Source organism: Anas platyrhynchos, chromosome 6, assembly GCF_047663525.1.
Source record: "Anas platyrhynchos isolate ZD024472 breed Pekin duck chromosome 6, IASCAAS_PekinDuck_T2T, whole genome shotgun sequence".
NCBI classification, from domain to species: domain Eukaryota; kingdom Metazoa; phylum Chordata; class Aves; order Anseriformes; family Anatidae; genus Anas; species Anas platyrhynchos.
Window position 1 is genome coordinate 25,995,292 of NC_092592.1, and position 21,819 is coordinate 26,017,110.

At 36.5% G+C, this 21,819-nt stretch overlaps 1 protein-coding gene across 5 annotated transcripts in view; it reads right to left on the bottom strand.

The window, feature by feature from the left end:
* Nucleotides 1-21,819, bottom strand: part of KNDC1 (kinase non-catalytic C-lobe domain containing 1) — a 62,758-nt gene that overhangs the window by 13,092 nt on the left and 27,847 nt on the right. For 2 of the 5 annotated variants that reach the window (XR_011810079.1, XM_027460148.3), the window contains exons 7-17: nt 16,945-17,059; nt 14,970-15,041; nt 14,806-14,867; nt 12,461-12,619; nt 12,048-12,125; nt 11,746-11,839; nt 11,408-11,570; nt 10,476-11,320; nt 10,218-10,362; nt 8,504-8,595; nt 5,858-6,261 (exon numbers count right to left, since the gene is read on the bottom strand). Coding sequence is in view for 2 of the 5 variants with exons in the window: in XM_027460148.3 (XP_027315949.3) it covers nt 5,858-6,261; nt 8,504-8,595; nt 10,218-10,362; nt 10,476-11,320; nt 11,408-11,570; nt 11,746-11,839; nt 12,048-12,125; nt 12,461-12,619; nt 14,806-14,867; nt 14,970-15,041; nt 16,945-17,059 (2,229 nt within the window). In the remaining 3 variants the exon portion in view is untranslated. Of the gene's footprint in view, nt 1-5,857; nt 6,262-8,503; nt 8,596-10,217; nt 10,363-10,475; nt 11,321-11,407; nt 11,571-11,745; nt 11,840-12,047; nt 12,126-12,460; nt 12,620-14,805; nt 14,868-14,969; nt 15,042-16,944; nt 17,060-21,819 lie in introns of those variants that run through there. The other 3 variants (XR_003497971.3, XM_027460149.3, XR_011810080.1) reach the window with 3 other exon arrangements.

Sequence of the window (21,819 nt, forward strand, 5' to 3'; positions counted from 1 at the left end):
ATGGCAGCCCTGGCAGTCACCTCCCGTTCTTGCTCTAGTGCAAGGACTTGAACTGGTTTGCCTGGATGTGTCCTGTGCCAAGGAGCAAAATCAGCAGCTGCTGGACCAGAGGTGATGTGAGGCAGGGGACAAGCACTTAGCTTGTGTAAGGAGCAATACAGACGTGGGGGAGGATGCATAAGGAGAGTGACAACAGTTTGCAAACTTCTAAGAGAACTAAGCAAGCCCAAGGCTTTTTATATGAATTCGAATAAAAATTAAACTAACTTTTCTAAATTAAGGTGAACTTTTGCTGAACCTTAGAACTGCAAGATACTGTCTGATAAACGCCTACACAGTAAAACATTAATAATCATTATGACAGCTAAAGTGTCACCTTTGATCCATAGATATTTTACTTTTTGTGCTAGTTACTTCGCATTTGTTCTAAACAGAAGGGTATGTATTACCACTTTTTGGAATCATATTAGCTGATGAATCCCATTGTTAATATTGTTCATATAACAAATGTGTTCTACTTTTTATATTTAATTAAATCATAACCTATCTAAGGTGCAGGCAGTATTTAACAGGTTTGAGCAGAATAATAGAAATGTTAATTAGTTTTATGGCATTTGATTCTGTCATAAATTAAATTATACCAAATAATATGTTCTGGCAATTAGTGTTTCTCTCAACCCGATTTTATCAAACCTACTTACAGGTATCCAAATTTAAATAAATAAATAAATTTAATTGCATTTAGTTTTAAAGGGTGAATAAAACAAACAAACAAACAAAAAACACATTCAAATGATTCAATATCTATTGGAGAGATAAGACCATTAATGAGATATATATGTTTCCAAAACTGAATTTTGTTGTATGGTTAAACTCTCATTAAGTATTCAATTACTGTTGCAGACAAGAACAAATGAACTGAATAAATAAACCTATCCTTATCACAGGATAGTGCCACTAAATCAGGATAACTGTAGTTATGCCCAAATGACTAATAATAAATTCACTCTTTGAAATAGAACCCCCTAAACACTGATTTAGCACACTTTGCCACAGAGTTGTAGAATCAGATCAACTTTCTTGTTGACCTTTTAAAAACACAGCAAGGAAGCAGGACTGTCAGCAACCTGGGACAGAAAACAGGTTGATATCACAGAATCACAGAATTGTCTAGGTTGGAAGAGACCTCAAGATCATCGAGTCCAACTTCTGACCTAACACCAACAAGTCCTCCACTAAACCATATCGCTAAGTTCAACATCTAAACGTCTTTTAAAGACCTCCAGGGATGGTGACTCCACCACTATCCTGGGCAGCCCATTCCAATGCCTCACAACCCTCTCAGTAAAGTTCTTCCTAATATCCAACCTAAAACACCCCTGGCACAACTTTAGCCCATTCCCCCTCATCCTGTCACTAGGCACGTGGGAGAATAGACCAACCCCCACCTCTCTAGAGCCTCCTTTAATGTACTTATAAAGAACGATAAGGTCACCCCTGAGCCTCCTCTTCTCCAAGCTGAACAATCCAAGCTCTCTCAGCTGCTCCTCATAGGACTTGTTCTCCAGACCCCTCACCAGCTTTGTCATCCTTTTCTGGACTCTTTCGAGCACCTCGATGTCCTTCTGGTAGCGAGGGGCCCAAAACTGAACACAGTACTCGAGGTGCGGCCTCACCAGAGCTGAGTACAGGGGGACAATCACTTCCCTAGACCTGCTGGCCACACTGCTTCTTATACAAACCAGGATGCCGTTGGCCTTCTTGGCCACCTGAGCACACTGCTGGCTCATATTCAGCAGACTATCCACCAATACTCCCAGGTTTTTCTACGCCTGGCAGCTTTCCAATCACTCCTCTCCCAGCCTGTAGCTCTGCTTGGGGTTATTGCACCCCAGGTGGAGGACCCGGCACTTGGCCTTGTTGAACTTCATACAGTTGGCCTCAACCCATTGGTCCAGCCTATCCAGATTCTCCTGCAGAGCATTCCTACCCCTGAGCAGATCGATGCACGCACCTAACTTGGTGTCACCTGCGAACTTACTGAGGGTGCACTTGATCCCCTCATCCAGATCATCAATAAAGATATTAAAGAGGACCGGCCCCAGTACCGAGCCCTGGGGGACACCACTAGTGACCGGCCTCCAACTGGATTTGGCTCCATTCACCACGACTCTTTGGGCACTTTTTATCTATCCGACCAGTTTTTATCCCAACAAAGCATACGCCAGTCCAAGCCACGAGTAGACACTTTCTTGAGGAGAATGCTGCGGGAAACGGTGTCAAAAACCTTGCTGAAGTCAAGGTAGACCACATCCACAGCCTTTCCCTCATCCACCATGCGCATCACTTTATCTTAGAAGGAGATCAGGTTCGTCAAGCAGGACCTGCCTTTCATAAACCCATGCTGACTGGGCCTGATCACCTGGTTGCCCTGCAAGTGCTGCGTGATGATACTCAAAATAATCTGCTCCATGAATTTCCCTGGCACTGAGGTCAAACTGACGGGCCTACAGTTTCCCGGGTACGCCCTCTGGCCCTTCTTGTAGATGGGCGTCACGTTTGCTAGCTGCCAGTCGACTGGGACCTCCCCCAGTAGCCAGGACTGTTGATAAATGATGGAAAGCGGCTTGGCCAGCTCCTCCGCCAGTTCTCAGTATCCTCGGGTGGATCCCATCTGGCCCAATCAACTTGCATACATCCAAGTGCCATAGCAGGCCGCCAACCATTTTCTCATGGATAGTGACTTCCACCAGATCAGGGTACTGGGTATCCAGAGAGCAGCTGGTTTTGCCGCTAAAGACTGAAGCAAAGAAGGCATTAAACACCTCCGCCTTTTCCTCATCTTTTGAAACTAAGTGCCCCCCTGCATCCAGTAAAGGCTGGAGATTCTCCTTAGTCCTCCGTTTTGCATTAATGTATTTGTAAAAACACTTTTTGTTGTCTTTGATGGCAGTTGCCAGATTGAGCTCCAGATGAGCTTCGGCCTTTCTAATTTTGTCCCTGCACTGCCTCACAACATCCTTATAATCTTCCTGAGTGGCCCGCCCTCTTTTCCAAAGATTGTAAACCCTCTTTTTCCTCCTAAGCTCAAGCCACAATTCTCTGTTCAGCCAGGCCGGTCTTCTCCCCCGCCTGCTCATCTTTGGGCACACGGGGACAGACTGCTCCTGTGCCAATAAGATTTCCTTTTTGAAGAGCGCCCAGCCTCCCTGGACTCCTCTGCCCTTCAGAAACACCTCCCAAGGGACTCTACCAACCAGTGTCCTGAACAGTTCAAAGTCAGCCCTCTGGAAGTTCAATACAGCAGTTTTACTGGTCCCCATCCTGGCTTCTCTGAGAATGGAGAACTCTACCATTTCATGGTCACTCTGCCCAAGACAGTTTCCAACCACATCTCCCACCAGTCCTTCTCTGTTTGTGAAGAGAAGGTCTAGCAGGGCACCTCCCCTGGTAGGCTCACTAACCAGCTGCGTCAGGAAGCTATCTTCCACGCTCTCCAGAAACTTCCTAGACTGCTTTCTCTGGGCTATGTTGTGCCTCCAGGATATATCTGGGGAGTTGAAGTCCCCTATGAGAACAAGCGCTGACGATTTCGCAACTTTTGTCAGCTGCCTCTAGAATTCCTCATCAGTCTCCTCATCCCGGTTCAGTGGTCTATAACAGACCCCCACCAGGATGCTTCCCTTGTTGGCCTTCCCGCTGATCGTAACCCATAGGGACTCCACCTTATCATTCCCAGCCTCAAGTTCCACGACATCAAAACTCTCTCTGATACAGAGAGCCACACCACCACCCCTTCCATGCTGCCTGTCCCTTCTGAAGAGCCTATAGCCAGACATTGCAGCATTCCAGTCATAAGAGTGGCCCCACCACGCTTCCATGATGGCAACCAAGTCGTAGCCTGCCTGCCGCACGATGGCTTCCAGCTCCTCCTGTTTGCCTGTCCTGTTAACTGTCACGCCATCTGCTGTGTCTCACCCTTCTGACGCGCCACGCCCTATTTGCCTGTCCTGTTAACTGCCGTGCCTCACCCTTCTGCCGTGCCACGCCCAGTTTGCCCATCCTTTTACCTGCCACGCCAACTGCCACGCCTCACCCTTCTGATGTGCCACGCCCTGTTTGTCCATCCTGTTAACTGCTACGCCTCACCCTTCTGACGCGCCACGCCCAGTTTGCCCATTCTGTTCATTCTGTTCATCACTCTCCTGGTCACTCGTGCTCCCTAGCAGCAGCTTATGAACTAGGGGGGGCGCTGTTGGCTCCACCTTCAGTGCTGGGTCCGCCTATGCCTCGTTCTCGCCTCGTTCACCTAACCTCGTGAGGGCTGCCAGGTCCTGGCGGCTCCCTCGAGTGGGCTCAATGCCAGAAAAATTAGCCCTGCCTGATCCCCCACTCTGCTGCAGAATGTGTCTGCCCCGGAGCCGATCGCCTCAGCAAGTGGCTTATATATAATCCTTGCCGGGTAATGAGAATTAGACTACAGATAATGTGAGCTGTTTTCTGAAACAAAAATGGTTAACAGATGATTTAGACAAGGAAGGAGAGGCTAGAGACAAACAGCTCTACCTTACAAGGCAGGTAGAAACTTTCTCCAGCACCTCAAACCACCTTCCTGCTCAAATGAATCACTTACCAGCCTTCCTTTCGCCTTTGTAGTCCTTCTGCTGCTAGACATGTCTGTTAGATTTTACAGTAGAGAATCATCTACTAAATATTAAAATAATTGGTTTTTTTGAGCTCCCCATGTTAATTTTCACACTGAGTCTAATTCTCAGAATTTTGGTTTAGATAGTGCATCATTCTGCTTGACATTTGCACAGCACTTATTCGATGTTTACACACAGAGTTAACCATTAACATTTATGAAGTATTAATGACCACATTTATTTTCTAAATAACTTGTGCTCCAAGTATAATATGTATAAATACTCATATTATCAAATAAAACTAGCTGAAAACACTTAGCTGTACAAATACAGCTGTTAGCTACATTGGAAGTACAATACACAAGGACTCATAAATGCTAAATCCTACCCCTATCAACCACACCAGCAACATCTATATTGTTCAAAATTAAGTATGAACTGACGTCTTTGTCAGCTATTGGTATGGAAATTAAAGTCATGCCATATATTTTCACTGTTGATTTGTAGTGGTTGGTTTGATCAATCAGGCACCAAAGAGATAGCAGAAAGAAGCTGGGTAAAGCTGCAATTCACTCACATATTCATAACTGATTGGCTTACAGCTAAGAATCATGGTCTCCTGTCTGCTGCAATAGCAGAAAAGAAAACCCATTAATCTCAGTTTCATATTTCTTTCACTATTTTATATATAGACTAGTCAAAACTTGTAACATCCATGACTGATAGAGTTTTAAAAAATAGCCGAATTTTATGAAGCTTTTCTTTGCTCAGGTTAAATGCTCAGGATTTAACACTTGGTGCAATTGGAGCATTATGATTCCATGTTTTTATTTTAAATACACCGTGTTTCACAGAAAGATCAATAAATTTATTATTGATATTGTGGTAGTAAAAGAAAAAAATTTGTTGAGAACAAGAAGAAGCTGACAACTTAAATTATCCTCTGTTGAATTTGTAGTAACAAAACCTTTAAAAAGCATTTTAATAAAATATTATGCAAAAGAACATTTAATACAATATTATAAAATTTTTCAGCTATATAATCTTAAAGATATTCTACTGTACCAAGACTTTTTTATATAAACAGTACAACAGAGTCAATATTTAAAAGAAGAAAGTGGGGTTGAAATCAGTACAATGCGACAAATTTAATCATACTTTTAACCAGCAAGTAAAGAGGGATCTTAGTGATTTTAAATCAATATACTCACCACTTTTTTAGCATCTATATTTTGTGACTCACTTGATTTCTGCTTTCCAAGATTTTTCATGTAACTATGAACTTCTGAATCAAAACATTCAGCTCCATAAAATGCACTGCTCCAACCCGGACTACAGCCATGAAAGTCAGGTAGATTTGGAGGCACAAGGTAGTTGTTTCCATCTGTCTTTATTATGGTTTCTTCCTGCGGCTCTACATTTTCCTCTGCAAAGTCTGGACCAATATGACAGCCATTGCTTTGTAAACATTGCCCTTCTTTTTCTATAGGGGTAGTATTCTGCAGCCTTGATTCTTTTTTGAAATTATCTGAAGGCATTCCATCAAAACTCATCTCAGCTAATGATGTATTTATCATAAGCTCATCCTTCATGTCAAAGGTTGCTTCCCCTTCTCCTAGAGGAGTGCAGAGGTGGGGGGAGAAATAATGGTCACTCTGTGATGCATGCTTTTTAAATTTAAACACTACAGTCATGAGACTACCTATGCCCTCTAACAGTGTTACATATTTATTTTAGCTCTGTGTTTTCTTGTCAACTGCATGTTGTAAAGTGTTAAAGACATTTCAGAATAATTAAGTTTTGGTCAGTAAGTTTCTGAAAATTAGAAAATACATTCTGCATACGTAGAACGAGCATTTAATAAAAGCATACTACAGAAATTTCTAAACAAAAATATCAGACCTGTGTACGCATCAGCAAAAGCTTGGCTCTTGAGGTCCTTTTCATCTATAGGTCTTGAAGCTTTTATTCTATACATAGATGGCATTTGACACAGCCAAAGGGGACATGTTAAACTTCCTACTCATTCATTTGGGCTATGATGGGACTTCTATGCAGTTATAATAGCTACTACCAAATGAAAAGGATTGAGGTGACAGTCAAAGAAAAGTTGGTATGATTCTGACAGGTGCTTTTATGCCTGCCACAAGTGTCTCTTTTCACTTGAGAAATCCTCCAGGGCTTAGATATGCCAGACTTGGGGCTCAAATGGACCCGAATTACTGGTGCAAAGAAGTCACATATCCCATGGGAAAGTCTGGCTCTACATTTGCTCTCATTCTGAGCCAAAATGGAAAATTGTAACAGAGTATAACAGCAGCCAGTGCAAACTTACAAATTGAAGTTACGCCATAAAAGTTAAGTGACAGTAGGGGGATAAGCTGTTCCGTAAATTATCTAACTTTGCTCAAAACAGAGAAGTAATACAGTTTAAAAATAGACGGAATAATATGCACTTTATGTAAGAATTAATGGAAACATGCTGAAAAGGAGATTTGGGACTCCTGAAATAGGCAAGGTTTCATAATGTAAATTTACAGAAACAAATTGCACAACTGAGTTGTGGCAGCTGCACAAAGCATATTTTTTTTTTTAATAAAACTGTTGAGATACCCAGAAAGGTGCGGTAGTTTCTATTAAGGTTCCAGAAGCATAGCTTTTCAATGGTATTCCCTTGCCAGCAACAGACATTACCTTCTTATTGTTCCTAACACTGCAGTTTATTACTATGTGTAGTTGCATATATACACATAATACCTTCACTTCTCTCTGTACTTTAAATATGTAACTGAGCTGTATTGCTATTTAATACAATATATTGTATAAAACTAAAGATGTCCAGAAAAGATTAATAATGTTGTAAACCACTGAGAACCTCACATAAAGTACTGCATACAGCCCCCTCTCTCAGTTTGAGCTAATCTTTCTTAAAAAGAAGCACACAGAAGTGCTGCTAGGGTTAACAAGGAAAATGAAAATCCATTCTGATATTGTCATAAAAAGTAGTGACATTCCAGTTTAGCAAAACAAAGACTAAGAGCAGATCTTTAAATATGCTGTTGTTTTTGTCCTTCTAAGAATTTCTCAACTATTTTTCTTCCATTTCTGTGAAATGCTATTAAAAAAAACACACAACAACTCATACAATCACAATCAAATACAACCTGTCCTTGAATATACCAAGCCTAGCGAGGACAATGTTTGTCATAAAAATGGGATTTACCAGTCTCAGGCCAGACTCTAACTCAGTAACTGAAAGATGAAACATTTTGTAAATATTCAATTACAAAGTATGCTGGAAAAAATGCAAAGCCCACTCTGAAGTAGTTCAAATAAACAATCCACTAATATAAGCTCAACAACTGCCATGGAATGGTGTCTTGTACACAACTTTGTGTTCAGAAAGCAAAAATTTTGCATCACATGATATATTGATAAACAAATCAGTTGACCCATAGTTTCTTTTGCTATCTTTTAAAAAAATTACTTCAGTGAATAGAAGAACAGGGAAATAAGTCATTGAGGAATTACCAGGAAGGAGGTAAAAACATCTACTGGATGAACACATGAAAACAACATGTAGCAGTTAGGATTCAGGATTTTTTCAACAGTCACATCTTGCTTTAGTAAACTAAAAAGGCATCCCCTTACCCAATGACAGTTGGTCATACATAAGTTTCATATAAAATACAACAGTTCCAAGGCATTGATAATGCTCAGATTCACTGATAATTTTTGTAAGTGCTAAGCTGAATATTTTCCTGAAAACCTACTGAAAGTGGCAATCTCTCCAAAGCTGAGTCACTGATAGATTCCCAGCACACACAAAGATCTAGAAACACAAATTCCCTTCTCACCCTCTGTCTGATCACTGCTTGCCAAAAAGCTGTCAGATTTCTTCAGATCTTGGAATACATTGCCATGCTTCGAGTCATCTGCTTCAGCTATGCTGAAAATACATGAGGATTGGGAAAAATAACATTTAATATCCTTATATATTTACATTTTACAAATGTCCTTTGTCACCACATATGTGAAGAACTTTACTGCATTTAACCACCTCCTGAAGTTTGCATGTTCAGCTTCAGGCGTTATTTGACAAGATAAAAATTTCAAATGGACATTAAAGCATACCAAGTAAGATGCAGAGATTTTCCTTTACAGCAATTGGCAAAATTACAACAGAAATATCAGAATACATACAGACAAAAGGCATAACTCTATACATAACTTATACCACAAATTACTGTAAAAGGTTTATCACTCAGGATTCACCCTCTAGATAACACTGTGACTGTAAGTCATCCCTAATAAAAATAACGATAATTTTAACTCAAAGAAGGTAATTATTAAAAACAGTTATATTCTTTAGCAGTGTCTGAAGAGTACTAAGTAAGTAGTTTCTCCAAGACATCTGATATCAGTTTCAAAAGGTCGTTCTTGAGTGTGAGCTAAAAGCTAGACCTCTATTCTTATAGTGAATAATACATTATGTCCTTTCCACTCCTGCTCTCAAAGACTTTGCTTTTCAATAGCAGTTCTTATTGAGGATGACTTCTTCATATACCTCGTTTACAACAGCTCAAGTTTCTTATGCCATAACATTCAACTCTGGGAATTAAGAACCTAACCCCTCCCACCAGTTTTTATGGCTTTTTAGAAATCTCAACCAAATGGAAAAGGAGCCAGTAAGTTGGTACCTGATATTTGGATGTAGTCTATTATCCCTGAAACTTGCTGTAAAGAAAATGTATCTTTTAACATCGATTTCTTTTTTATACCATATTCACCAAGCTTCCAGTCAAAACTTCCAGTTTGTAATTCCAGATCATGACAAAGAAAACATACATAACTTCCACATATAAACATTACTGTTTATGATAGCCTTCAGGTTTTTTTTTTGTTTGTTTGTTTTTTTGATAAAGTAGACTACATTTGGATGCTGCAATAAAACGGGAATTATTTTTATTATTTTTCTGGCAGATAAGTCACTGAAGATGAAGTAGTAAAAATAAGAAATTAAACTGGTGTTTTCTCACTTAATGGACTACCTACAAAAGATTGCCAGAAGGCGTACTGAATTAAACTAAGTTTAAGTAAAATATTTATAGTAAAGCTAAATTAATTTATTTGTTCTCAAGTGTGATTAGAACAAAAAGATGTACCAAGGTAATTTATTGTTAACTTAATGAGAGCTTGGAATAGTGCATAAATAACTGAACTCAAATCGAATAATTAAACTGAACAGTAGGGACAATTTATTTCACTTTAAACAGCCTCTATCACAACTTTGAAGTTCTCCAACAATGGTTGAAAACAATATTTGACCTCCATTATTCAGCTATCCTAGGATGGAGTTACAGACAAACTTAATAGGAAATATCTTCTTTTAAGTCATTAAACGCTATTTGCTATGGAGAAGGCCTTGAAGTATCTGATAGACTGGGAAATTATCAGTTGACAGGAAAGAAATAAAGATACCCGAAGAGGAGCTGCATATCCTTTCCCGCTTCTGTGAAGTAGAGAGCATTAAATTGAACTGTAAGAAGGAAAACGCTGAAAAATAGTTACCATAAATGTGAAGCTCTTTCTCCATTTACTACTTGATAGAGATTCTCCAGTAATTTTTCATCCCAGTAGAGGTCACAAAACTTCTCACAGATTGTATCAGAGAACACACCAAACTTAATTTCCTTTAATGTTAAAATGAAGTTACCTTTTTTTTTTTTTTAAATAAAAAATAAAACATAAGAAAAATGGAGAAAAAAGATATTACTAATAGTATTCTTACATATCAGTGATATAACATACAGAAGAAATTGTACATACCCATATCAAAAACTTCAACTCCATTCTCTAGATAGCCATCAAATGCAAACTCTTCTTGTATAAGATAAACCACTTTCTGTAGCAAAGTGTCATTTGTTCTGTTCTGATGAGACAGGACTTCCACATCAAAGACACAAGAAGTACTTTCATCCAGTGAGGTACATGGTGTTTGTCCTTGGTCAGTGAAAATACTGTCTACAGTTATAGCACACTCAATTTCTTGGCAGTTGGTTTGAACAACTTGGTTACTTTTGTCAAATGCATTCTGTGTATTAGCAGTCTCACAGTTTTGCACTTTGCACAGGGAGGACTCATTTTCTGTTTGCATGCTCAGTTGATAACTTGCAATAGTACTCGAAAGTAGCACTGGCAAACTATGATAGCAATCAGAAGCAATTCTTGAACGAAGAGGCTTATTTGGTATTTGCTCAGACACAGCTAAGTGTACTGGTACAAATGTTAAAACTCTTTTCTCTGAGTCATTTTTCAGAATGATGTTATTTATATGTAGAGAATTAGGAGATGTAGGACAAGCTAAGGAGTTTGAAGGAACATCAGATAAAATGCTTTTTCCTTGTAGAACATGTGAGGAATCAGATGGTGGTGGTAATGTAACTGCAGAAGTAAGCACACTACCTGACTTTTGCTCTTCTGAAGATATTTGGAATGAGTGGCCTGGAACTTGTAAATGACACTCAGGTATTTCAGGTGCAGTTTCAACAACAACTCTGTCCTTGATACCATAGCTTTTAGAGTCTTCTACATATCCTGATTTGTTGTGGTCCGTGTGTCTTTCTGTTCTCATCTCTTTCTTGAATTTCTCAGTAGCTGGCATGTGAACCTCTCTGAAAAGGAAAAAAGAATTTTTACAGGACACATCCAGTAGGTATAAGAGTGCAGCTTTAACTTATTTTGCTTCAGGATATACTAACTTTGTTACGTTTGCATCTTGTTGCAGAATGATAGGCTTAAAGTGAGTTGCAGGAGAGGTGAATGCTGCAGGTAATGTAGGTTTCTCACTGTTTAGGGAAATCTGGCACGGTACTGGTCCTTTAACTGCTATAAGTTTACTTTCACTGGTAATAGGCACAAATCCTGAAAGCAAAAAACACAATTAGATGAAAGATGAAAAACATGTAAAATATAAATGCGATGTAAATAATAACCAATTTAGACAGAAAAAGACCTATGCACTTGACAGAGAAAATCTCATACAGTGAACTGTTCTAGAGAAAATTAAAAAACCTGAAATACATAAGAGTCTGCTTACCTAGGCTTGACTCTGAAGGACTCATTTCAAGTCTTTCATTTTTAATTTCAAAAGCACCATGATTCTGAGAAGAGATTACGTCTTCCTCAGCAGCCTAACAATAAAAATTGAAGTCCAAACTGAATTTATTAGCATTTTCTTTTTAAAATTCTACTCAGCGCATTACTACAAGAAAATGCTTCCCCCTCCCCCTCAGTCTGAACAGATCTAACTATATTTGCAGTGGAGAAAAATATGACTGGAACACATTTAACAGAACTAATTTAAAAAACGTAGAGAATTAAAAAAGGCGGCACTCGTACCTTAAAGACAGATTTATTCAACAATGCCAAAATATTTTTGCTGTTTACTCCTTGTTCAAGTAAATAATAACTGCATGTCTAAAAAAAAATAAATCATAGTTTTCAGACAATAAATAAGTTTTTCATCATGTGAGATATTCTTGGACAGGGATAAAGTCAAGGTAAATAGTTAAAAGCAATCCAAGGTTAGAATGTTTTAGAAACTTATTCCAAGTACTTTATTAATAATGTCAATATACATTAAGAACACATCCTTAGGGATGTAACTTTAAAAACATCATCCAAAGTGACTGGTTATCAGTTAGGTTTCAAGCTACTACAGAAAAAAGATATTACCATTTTGATATTCAAATCACTAAAATTAGACTTCACACAGAACTAAATTTCAAATAAAATTGCTTAAATCCAGTAACCTTAATTGCATCAGCTACAGAAGGTCTTTCTTCAGGATTTTTTTTTGCCATATCCAGAAGAAGGTTTTTTAATTTTCTTGGCAATGCTAGCTTGTGATTAGGTGGAAAGCCGTATTTTGCTGCCATCCACAGAACTGCAGCAACACCATAAATGCAGACCTAATCATGTAACACAGGAGAGAGGTAAGATGTAAACAAACAAACAAAAACCAAAACCAAACAACAACAGAAAAAAAAAAAAAAAGCAAAAAATAGCCGTTCCTCAAAACCAAATCCAGCAAATTATCCAAAAGGCACCCCCTGCGAAACTAGCACTTCCAAAGTACAGATTACATTTGGCTTTTGAAGATGCTGATGAAAATCCCAGCATATTTCAAAAAACAGCTGTTATGCATGCAGGGCCAATAATAGTAGCTAATTTTCTACTATTGGAGCAACAGACAAAATTTGTCTTATTCTTTATCTATGAAAATTATTCAGGAAAAAAGGGGGGTTTAGAAACATTTTGAAGAGCTCCTTTCTTATATAAAGACCTATTGCTGCAAGCCTTAGAGTTCTACAATAAAGCCTGGCCAGCAGTAATTTACTTAAAAAGGTCATGATAATTCAGAAAGAAAATGGCACAAAGTAATTACAAGATTGCCAGTACAAGTCATATTTTACAGAGATGATTATACCTATCAGAAAAACTGGGTACTGTATATTTATTTTAGGAATTATTGTGCTACCTGCAGCTAGACCAATTGAAACTGCCATGATGGGGGACCTTGAAAAGTACCTGGTCTTCACAAGATTTCTTATTTTATTTGAAGAATTACAATCTTCAGACAGAGACAGAGTCAGACTATTTAATGCTTGATTTACATATGTTAGCACACTCCAAAAATATAATTTTGACAAAGTGAAAGCACCGTACTTCTTCATGTAGCTTATGAAAGGCATTAAAAAGGCTCAGCTGACAGAAACCTAAGTGTGATACTGTGGTCCAACAAAATGTTTTCTAACACCCTTTAGAGCCAAGTGAATGACACCAACAATGTAACAAGGAAGTTCACAAGAAAGAAAGTAGCCTGTGAATCTTTTGAGCTGTTGAATAAAAGCTACTAATAGGTATAGAATGTTTGAAATAGAGAAAGCAGCTCTGTCATAATCAAATGATTTTCCTCCCTGTAGGTTCAGAATTCCAAGATCACAATTTCAACCTAAATTTATTTATTTAGGAAAAACTTGCCATCCAATCCAGCACATCCTTAAAAAAGTTTCCTTTACTGACGTAGTTACTGTGACTGGCACTACACAGTGTTTATTCCTATGTATAATCCTAACTAAATTTTCATAAAATCCAAAATGTTATACAAATAACAGGAAAAAGCCAAATTATGAACTCAGATTATTCTATATATAATGTTGCAGAGAAAACAAGAACAAAATATTACTTTAGATTTTCTTAAGAAAAAGAATAAAGCATAAGGACTCAGAGTATTAATTTGTACTATCTGGTGAAACTGCTATATTGTATTTGAGGGTTAGTTTAAGCTTCTGAAGCTATTAAAAAAACTGCATGCTGGATCAAAGCAGTTTAAGAAGAAAGAGAAACTTTAAAGAAGATATATGAGCATTTTCTAGTTACAGATAAATTTACAGAAAGTCTTTAGTAGATTTTTAATGCGTTTTTTTCATGATTACTATTTCTAATGTTAAACGACTTATAGGACACAAGGTACATATTAGCTAGCCTCTTTTACTCTTATATAATAGAAAGATACAGTAAAATCTATTTCCATAACTCTCAAAAGCTCACCTTGTTATTAACATTTTAATCATCTCTGGTCTGAGAGCAACTTAGGGCATCTCTAGCAAAAAGCTCTAGGAGAACTATATGGGTAAGAGACATTGCCATAATTCACGTTCCCAAAATAAAAATATGCTGCTAGCAATATTTTCCAATATTTCAAAGCAGATTAGTTTGGGCTTTAGCCTAGACAGTCTAAAATATTGATCTCAGCATGACCTCCAGAACATGAAAACATGACTTCAAAGTCTTAGTATTAACAAACTGAAAATAAGTAAGCCTTATGGAAAACTATTGAAGAACAGATTTTGGCAGTTACTCAAATAATTTTGGAAGGCAAAATGATTTTTTAGAAGCAACTAAGTTTTATGGTAGACCAATATATAACAAGCCACAAAAATCTGAGAAATACTGAGAAAAATATCAGAATCTTGCTTTCTTGCTGAATCTTGATCTCTTACTTTTCAGAGTTTTGCTTTCTTCTTTAAGGGGCAGAGGGATACTACTATCCTTTGATAAAATGAACAGCAACCTACATAACCTGCCACATTACCTTCTCAGTATCTACATCTTCTTCTTCAATTTCAGGAGCTAAATAAAACATATCACAAGATTCTAAACGAGAAAAGAAACCAGAAAGAAAAGGTAAGATATTTGCTTTATTCTACTCTCCCCCTCAAATAGAATAAAAGCAGAGCACTCAACATATTAGTTTACCTTCAGCTTTTGGAGCAGCAAAGAGGATATTTCCATGGCAGTCAATCAGTACAGTGTCCAAACATAAGACCACTGCAAAACAAGCCACCAAAGTACAGGACATAATACATATTTGTTCTTGTTGTTATTTAACACTAATAAAACAAATAATTTTTAAAATAATTTGCAATGTCAGTGATTACCCTAAGCTATGACAAAAGATGCGTTAGCAGTAATGCTGCTAAACATTTGTTTGCAGAAACTAACCAACAGAGAGCAGATGCATTTTGTATAGTGGAAATTTATTCTGTTTGTATCTAGCATTGAAAATGCTAGAACAAAAGTAAAATAATAATAATAAAAAGTAATACTACAGCTAGATGTACTCTGGGCTTCTCACAAGGTACCAATAAAAGAAACTTATAATAAGCATTTAAACTCTCCTCTCTTCCTTCTTCATTCACCCCTTTCTCCACAACAAAAAACAACAACAACAAATACTGAAACAATGAAGTTGAAATGTAAAAAATGCTCAACTAAGATTTTAGTTTTGGTACACTTAACTATCAATACCACCACCACCACCGTAAGCAACCTTAAGGATATCATCAAATAAGCTTTTTTTTTTTTTAAAAAAAAAAGAGTACTAGGACAGTATATTATTACTTTATATTAATAATTAAAAATTAACTCATATTAATTGTTATTATTAATAAAATGAATATTAATTTGTTATTGAATAATGAGTTGAAGAGGTGTAAGAAAGAAAAGTAAAAATCATCCCTTTGCTTTTATAGTACAAAAACACATCTAAAGCCATTAAAACGTTCATTATGCTTAATGTAAATAAAAGCTTGCCTACTACCTTCTACAGTATTTAAGCTGGACCTGTCTTGAAAAGCAAAACTTCCCTGAGCTGGAACTTTTAGTAGTTATTTCTGCAGAGGCAGCTCCCTAGAGAATTATTCTTGCTCACTGTCATTACTTCTCAACAGTTAAAGCCTCTGGCCTGAATCTGCAATACAGTTCATGCAAACTAGATCTCAGCCAAATTCAGTACAACAATTCACACCTGGTTCCTCTAAAACGCTTGTAAGCAACATGTAAGGAATATCCTCTGGTAAGAGGAGAGAAGATAAAGTCTCAATGGAGACTTTTGTAGAAGGACTGAATTCAAAATACACGAAGAGGCTAACTTTGGAGTATATTTCCCTACCCATATAATTCCTGTTTAGGATAATGGGAAAAAAGTGCACTCAAGGAATGATTTAGAGGAAAGGGCTGTCTAAGTAAATAATAATAAAACATTTAATTCCACATTTTGTATACTTAAGCATGACTCTACCAGCATTAAGACAAAACATATTTTAACATGCAGTTTATACAGCATCATCACAATTACACTCAGAACAAACAGAAATTCCTCTGGCAAAAATATTCTAAATCTGAAAACAATATTCAACTTCAGGGCAGTTTTATTCATCAAATATGGAATTTTATGTAAGGTGCCTCACAATTACTATCTTGTATCATTATGTTTACTTTTACAGGGTATGTAAAGCACTGATCACAATTCAGTTTTTAGTGTTTTAAACACTTATGCATTCTGGGTGCATGTAAAAATGGTTGCAGAGGCTGACTACGTATTCAATTAGAATCTAAGCCACTGCGCAGTTATTTGAAGCTTTCACAAACATTGGAAATATATTATGAGGCTGAGATAATCTTTCTGCTGCAAAGTATATCAAATATTTATTTTTAAAGGAAATAGTGCTTAAAGTGTACAGAATTCTCTCTTTAAGGATAATTTCCATTAAATGGAGTAAAGTTCAAAGTCAAAACTTAAAACGGAAAAGTTAGAAACATTGGCTGTTATTTTTTTCAATATACAAAATGAAATAGTCATGAGATATTTTGCATCAACAGAATAAACAAAACATTACTACAGTGAACATAATCAACTAAGCAAATATTTTCAAATAATATTTGACTCTACCTGGATAATCTGTGCAAGCGTGCAGAGTACATAAACACTCATGACACAATGCCCAGAGTTCATAGTCTTTCAGAGGTTTACCATGTGAGGACAACAGGAGTTTTAGGGAGATCCACTGAAAACAAGATGTAGAGAGTTATTCAAAATTATTGCAAAGCAAAAACAATTCATGATGCAGTGAAAAAAAGTCCTAAAATACAATGTACACACCTAAAAAGCATTAAGAAAACGTATTTATTTTATGTGATGGTAGTAAACTAATAATACTTTTTAATGAAATAGCATTACACAGTTAACTGTATAGATGAATCCAAAGTTTCATAATTGCATAACAAAGTTTAATTCAAGTGAGATTTCAGCAAGAATAGAAGTGTTTCAAGAAGATTGAGCTGTTTGGAAGCTCTTTCTTATACTAAGGAAAGATTCAATTAGAACATCAACGATGACACAATTACAGGGATGTCACCTATGCTTAAAAACATAAAAATCTGAATGATAGCCACTGACAAGACACAGGCACATTCAAATCCTGATTTACCCTAATGGTTACATTAGAAGCCTTACCTTAAACATTTCATCAACATTTCTTGTTCTTCTGCGAGCAATAACAGTATTTTTTTTCCTCCTTATCACTTTAGCTTTTGATAGCTGACAAAGTACAAAGATACCTGACAAATGTGACAAAGATACTGCTTCATAGAAACTGGCTGTTCTTCAGAGAATCCATATTTTACATTTTATTATTTTCTTATTTTTATGAATTTTTAATAGAAGAACTTGACATGATAGTACTACACAGACACCTTCCAGATCAAGCTGTGCTAATAGAAGATATCCTTACTGTCAGTTTCTCTTTATTTAACACAAGATGGACATTATGATTTTTTTTTTTTTTTTTTCCTATCAAAGGAACAGTAATCAATAACTCTAAAGGCAAAAAACTCTGGATTAGGACAGATCCACACACTATTTAAAAAAAAGCACAGCACTCAAAGATAGGAAACTATCTCTAAATATCAACTTCAGGCCATGTGGCAGAAAACTACTGACATCAATTCGGGATTGACTCGGGACACACACACACACACACACAAATAAATAGAGCATAGGAGACAGAAACACAAATTAAAACCTCTGATCTGTTCTGCTGTTGTTTTATGAACACATATATCCCCCATCACAAAAAACTAACACAAAATCCAAATAGACTAAGGAAATGTCACACGCAATAGTAGTACATCATTATTTTTGATGAAATCATCCTCTGCATCGTAATTTGCTTGTCATTTTTTCATGGACATAAACACCTTTCATTAGACACTATTCAAATTTTATCATAAAACATGTAATGAACAGACTACTAAATCACCTTTAATCAACAAACACAAATAATTTCCCTGCAATGTATGGGGAAGAGAAAAAAGAACCATGTTAATTTCTGTAGCTTAAGCTTTGTTGATAATTCAATATTAACCAGAAGATGCAATACTTTGGCCTTATACTCTTTAAATATTCCTTAAAGGTGAGCCATATTAGCTATTAATTTTTAACAAGATGTGCCATCAAACACACCTTTTTATTTACTCAAGATGTTTTATTTTCTGTTTACCTTTAACAAACAAAAATGATTTTGGTGCTTTTATTAGCCCATACTCCATTGAAACATGTCACAAAGATTACTAACTTTGGTATAGACAGATTTGAAGCCAGGTAATCATATTAAGCTTTACACTCAAATTTTGACTGTAAACCAGCATCCCAGAATGAAAAATTCTTTCACTTCATTATATCTAGAAATAACTGTCTAATAAAGAGACATCAGTTGTGAAGCAGCAGGGAAGTTATATAGTGAAAAGAATAAATTAGTCTAGAAACACTTTGAAATAGATCTTGTTGTTGTTAACTGATTACTGTCCTCAAGCAGTGCCGTGTTCCTCTCAAGCATACTGGCTCTCAAATGCCTCAGAAATGTAGTTTCTCACAGATAATTTACAATGAAAAAAGGAGCCAAATCTTCAAATTGACCCTGGACAGAAGCGGAGGGAAAAGAAGAGAAATTCCATACACTGACTGTAATATTAAGAAGAACATTTTGGGATTCGGGGATATTTTTGTGGTAAGTATACACCACCATTGTTTCTTTTTTTTTTTTTCCCCTCTAAGAGAATAACTTCTTTTTAAATTTATGTCCCTAGAGGCTCTAAAAGCTACAGCTGAGAGATGGACTCCCTCCATTCTACATACAAATCACCTCTCACTTCAGAAGGAGGTGATGAATGGCTAGCAAGAGGAAGAAGAAACTCTCACTAAACTGAAGATTGAAGTTAGTTGTACAGCAGGAAGCTGAAAGGTATTTCTCATCAGCTTTGGGATATTCAAGCTCTCTAGAGGAAGAAATAAATGACAGAAAGAGCTTTAAGCACAGCAGGAAAGAAGTAATAAACTCTAAGAGCAGCAGCAGAAGTTTAGGATAAGAAAGAGGAAAGTATCAAAGATAGGTAACACAGGGGATGAAAAGGCACCAGAAACTGAAACTCTATTTCTGAAGAAAAAGTGATGCAGGAAAAGCAAATCTTAGCAGAAGTGAGAATTGCTGCCATTCACAAGACAGCTGAATTAACTCGAGTCAGAGGAAAAAAAAAGTTGTAGTCTGATTACAGATAAGTAAATGTAATTTAAATGTACACCCTCATTATTTCTCTCTGACAAGCACCCTAAAGTAAGATTAAACTTCAAGTATTAATATTGCTAGCTAGTAATGTGCTAGTTGTTATCCTGTACTTTTATAGAGATTCTAACTGACTGCATTGCTACAGCCTCTTACTGTAATTCATGTCCTTCTCACACCTGTGACAACATTAAAAGGTTATTTTTATTCCTGAAAAAGATACTTAAGAAGGTCATTCTTCTTGTGTTCCTAATTATTCCAAATGCTCATTTTTATATTGGAAAGAAAGAATCTTGGAGGACTTCATCTGAAGAGACCTGCTGAGGACTTTTCCTTCTACCGTCTTGTGGAAGTCATCCATATATAGCCAACACACATGATAATGTTTCATCACACATGTTTCATCACACGTTTGTGATGAAAAACACATGCAGTTATTAAAATATTTTCCTAATGAAAAACAGCATGAACCTCAGCCTACAGTTCAGACAGTTTTATTTAAGCATGTTATGTAACTTAATGCACGTCCAAGTTCTGCTGAGCACATCTATGCTTTGGTAAACATTTAATTGGAAATCTCCCTTACTTAGGCATGTCTTGGTTTTGTTTTTAATGCAAGTGATTGGTTCGTGGCTATTAACCATTTCCTACAACTCAAAAAAGCCCCAAGAAAAAATTTGGAGTGCTAGAAAATATATGTCTTTTTTTTTTGTAATCATTATTTTTTAGTTAGAGAGCATGCAGCATACTTTGTTTCTCAATTATCTAGCCAGACTTTATAGCAAAGCAAGCTCAAGACAATTGTTCAGCATCTGTAAGACCTCAAGTACACTTAAAGCACTAACACTGCTTTAATGATGATTAAAGCTCTGTTCTATATTATCACTGTTAATATTGAACCAAAGAGCAAACATGGAACAATAGAATCGTAGACTGGTTTGGATTGGAAGAGACCTTAAAGATCATCAAGTCCCAACCCCCTGGCACGGGCAGGGACACTTCCCACTAACATTATAAAATGTGAAAAAATTCAGGATGAGGCAATGAATTACAATGTACCTTTTCATAACAAAAACTATATACCCATTTTTAAAGTAAGGAAAAGTTTTTCACAGCACAGAATTTTTGATAGTAAGTATGAAAAAGTTACATGATTTATTATTGCCTATAATTACATATTGATGACATTTATGCCAAAAAGATTGAAGTTTAAACATCACTTATTGTGAAAGTGATGATTTTTTTTCCTGTTTTGTAAGGATCGTTTATTAGGTCTACTGTCATTGTTGGCACCAAAACTGCACAACCAAACTCTTAGTAAAGTATTCAAACTATTCCAACATACTATGTTTCATGAACATAATGCCAACATATTTTAAGCAGTTAAAGCAAACGAAGTTTTATTCTTTACTTAATAAGTACTATGTAGGAATAGACAGGTTTTCTTTCTTTCAAGTGTTATTTCCCCAGTGTTCAAGTGTCATTCTCTACCTACATGGATTTTGACTTCTCTCATGCTTGACAGGGCATGAATGACCAACAGAAAACAAATGTATATATCTACGTTCCTGTTAACCTTTCCCATATGAAGGCCATAGCATTTGAATTGCAGAGAAACATTTAGAAGCATTAGAGATGATACACACCTGATTGGAATGAAATTGGTTAGAGAAAAAAGAGATCCCCACTCATACTTGAAGTGAAAAATATTTATTTATGGCATGCAAAACTATAAAAACCTCTGAGAAAACCCTCACAAGATACATTGCAGAAGCCAGACAAAAGCAAGCAAGTATTTTTAGTAATGCCTACTAGCAGTAAAGCACACAACATTAAGAAGCAGTGTTGGGATATTAGAAAAATATTGTCCTCCGGAGAAGTGTTATTGACAGGTAAGAAAAAAAACTGTCTGTTCTCCAGAGTAGACAAGGTTGATCTTCAACCAGATGGGGCTGATGTTGCATTTTCAAGAACAAGAAATATTTAAAGAGATGCTATAAATACTGTTCTAAAATTTCTGTTTACCATGATCATACTTATCTGTTACAGGAAACTAGTGAAAGAGCAGCTCTGTAGATCTTTTCAATAGTATCTTATCCATCTAGGCCAGAGAAGATCAAAATTACATTATCAGGTTTTCACATTTTTTGTGCCTTTGCAGTAAGTGGACAAATCCTCAGATTCAAGTTTTAGTTTTTTAGAAAGTT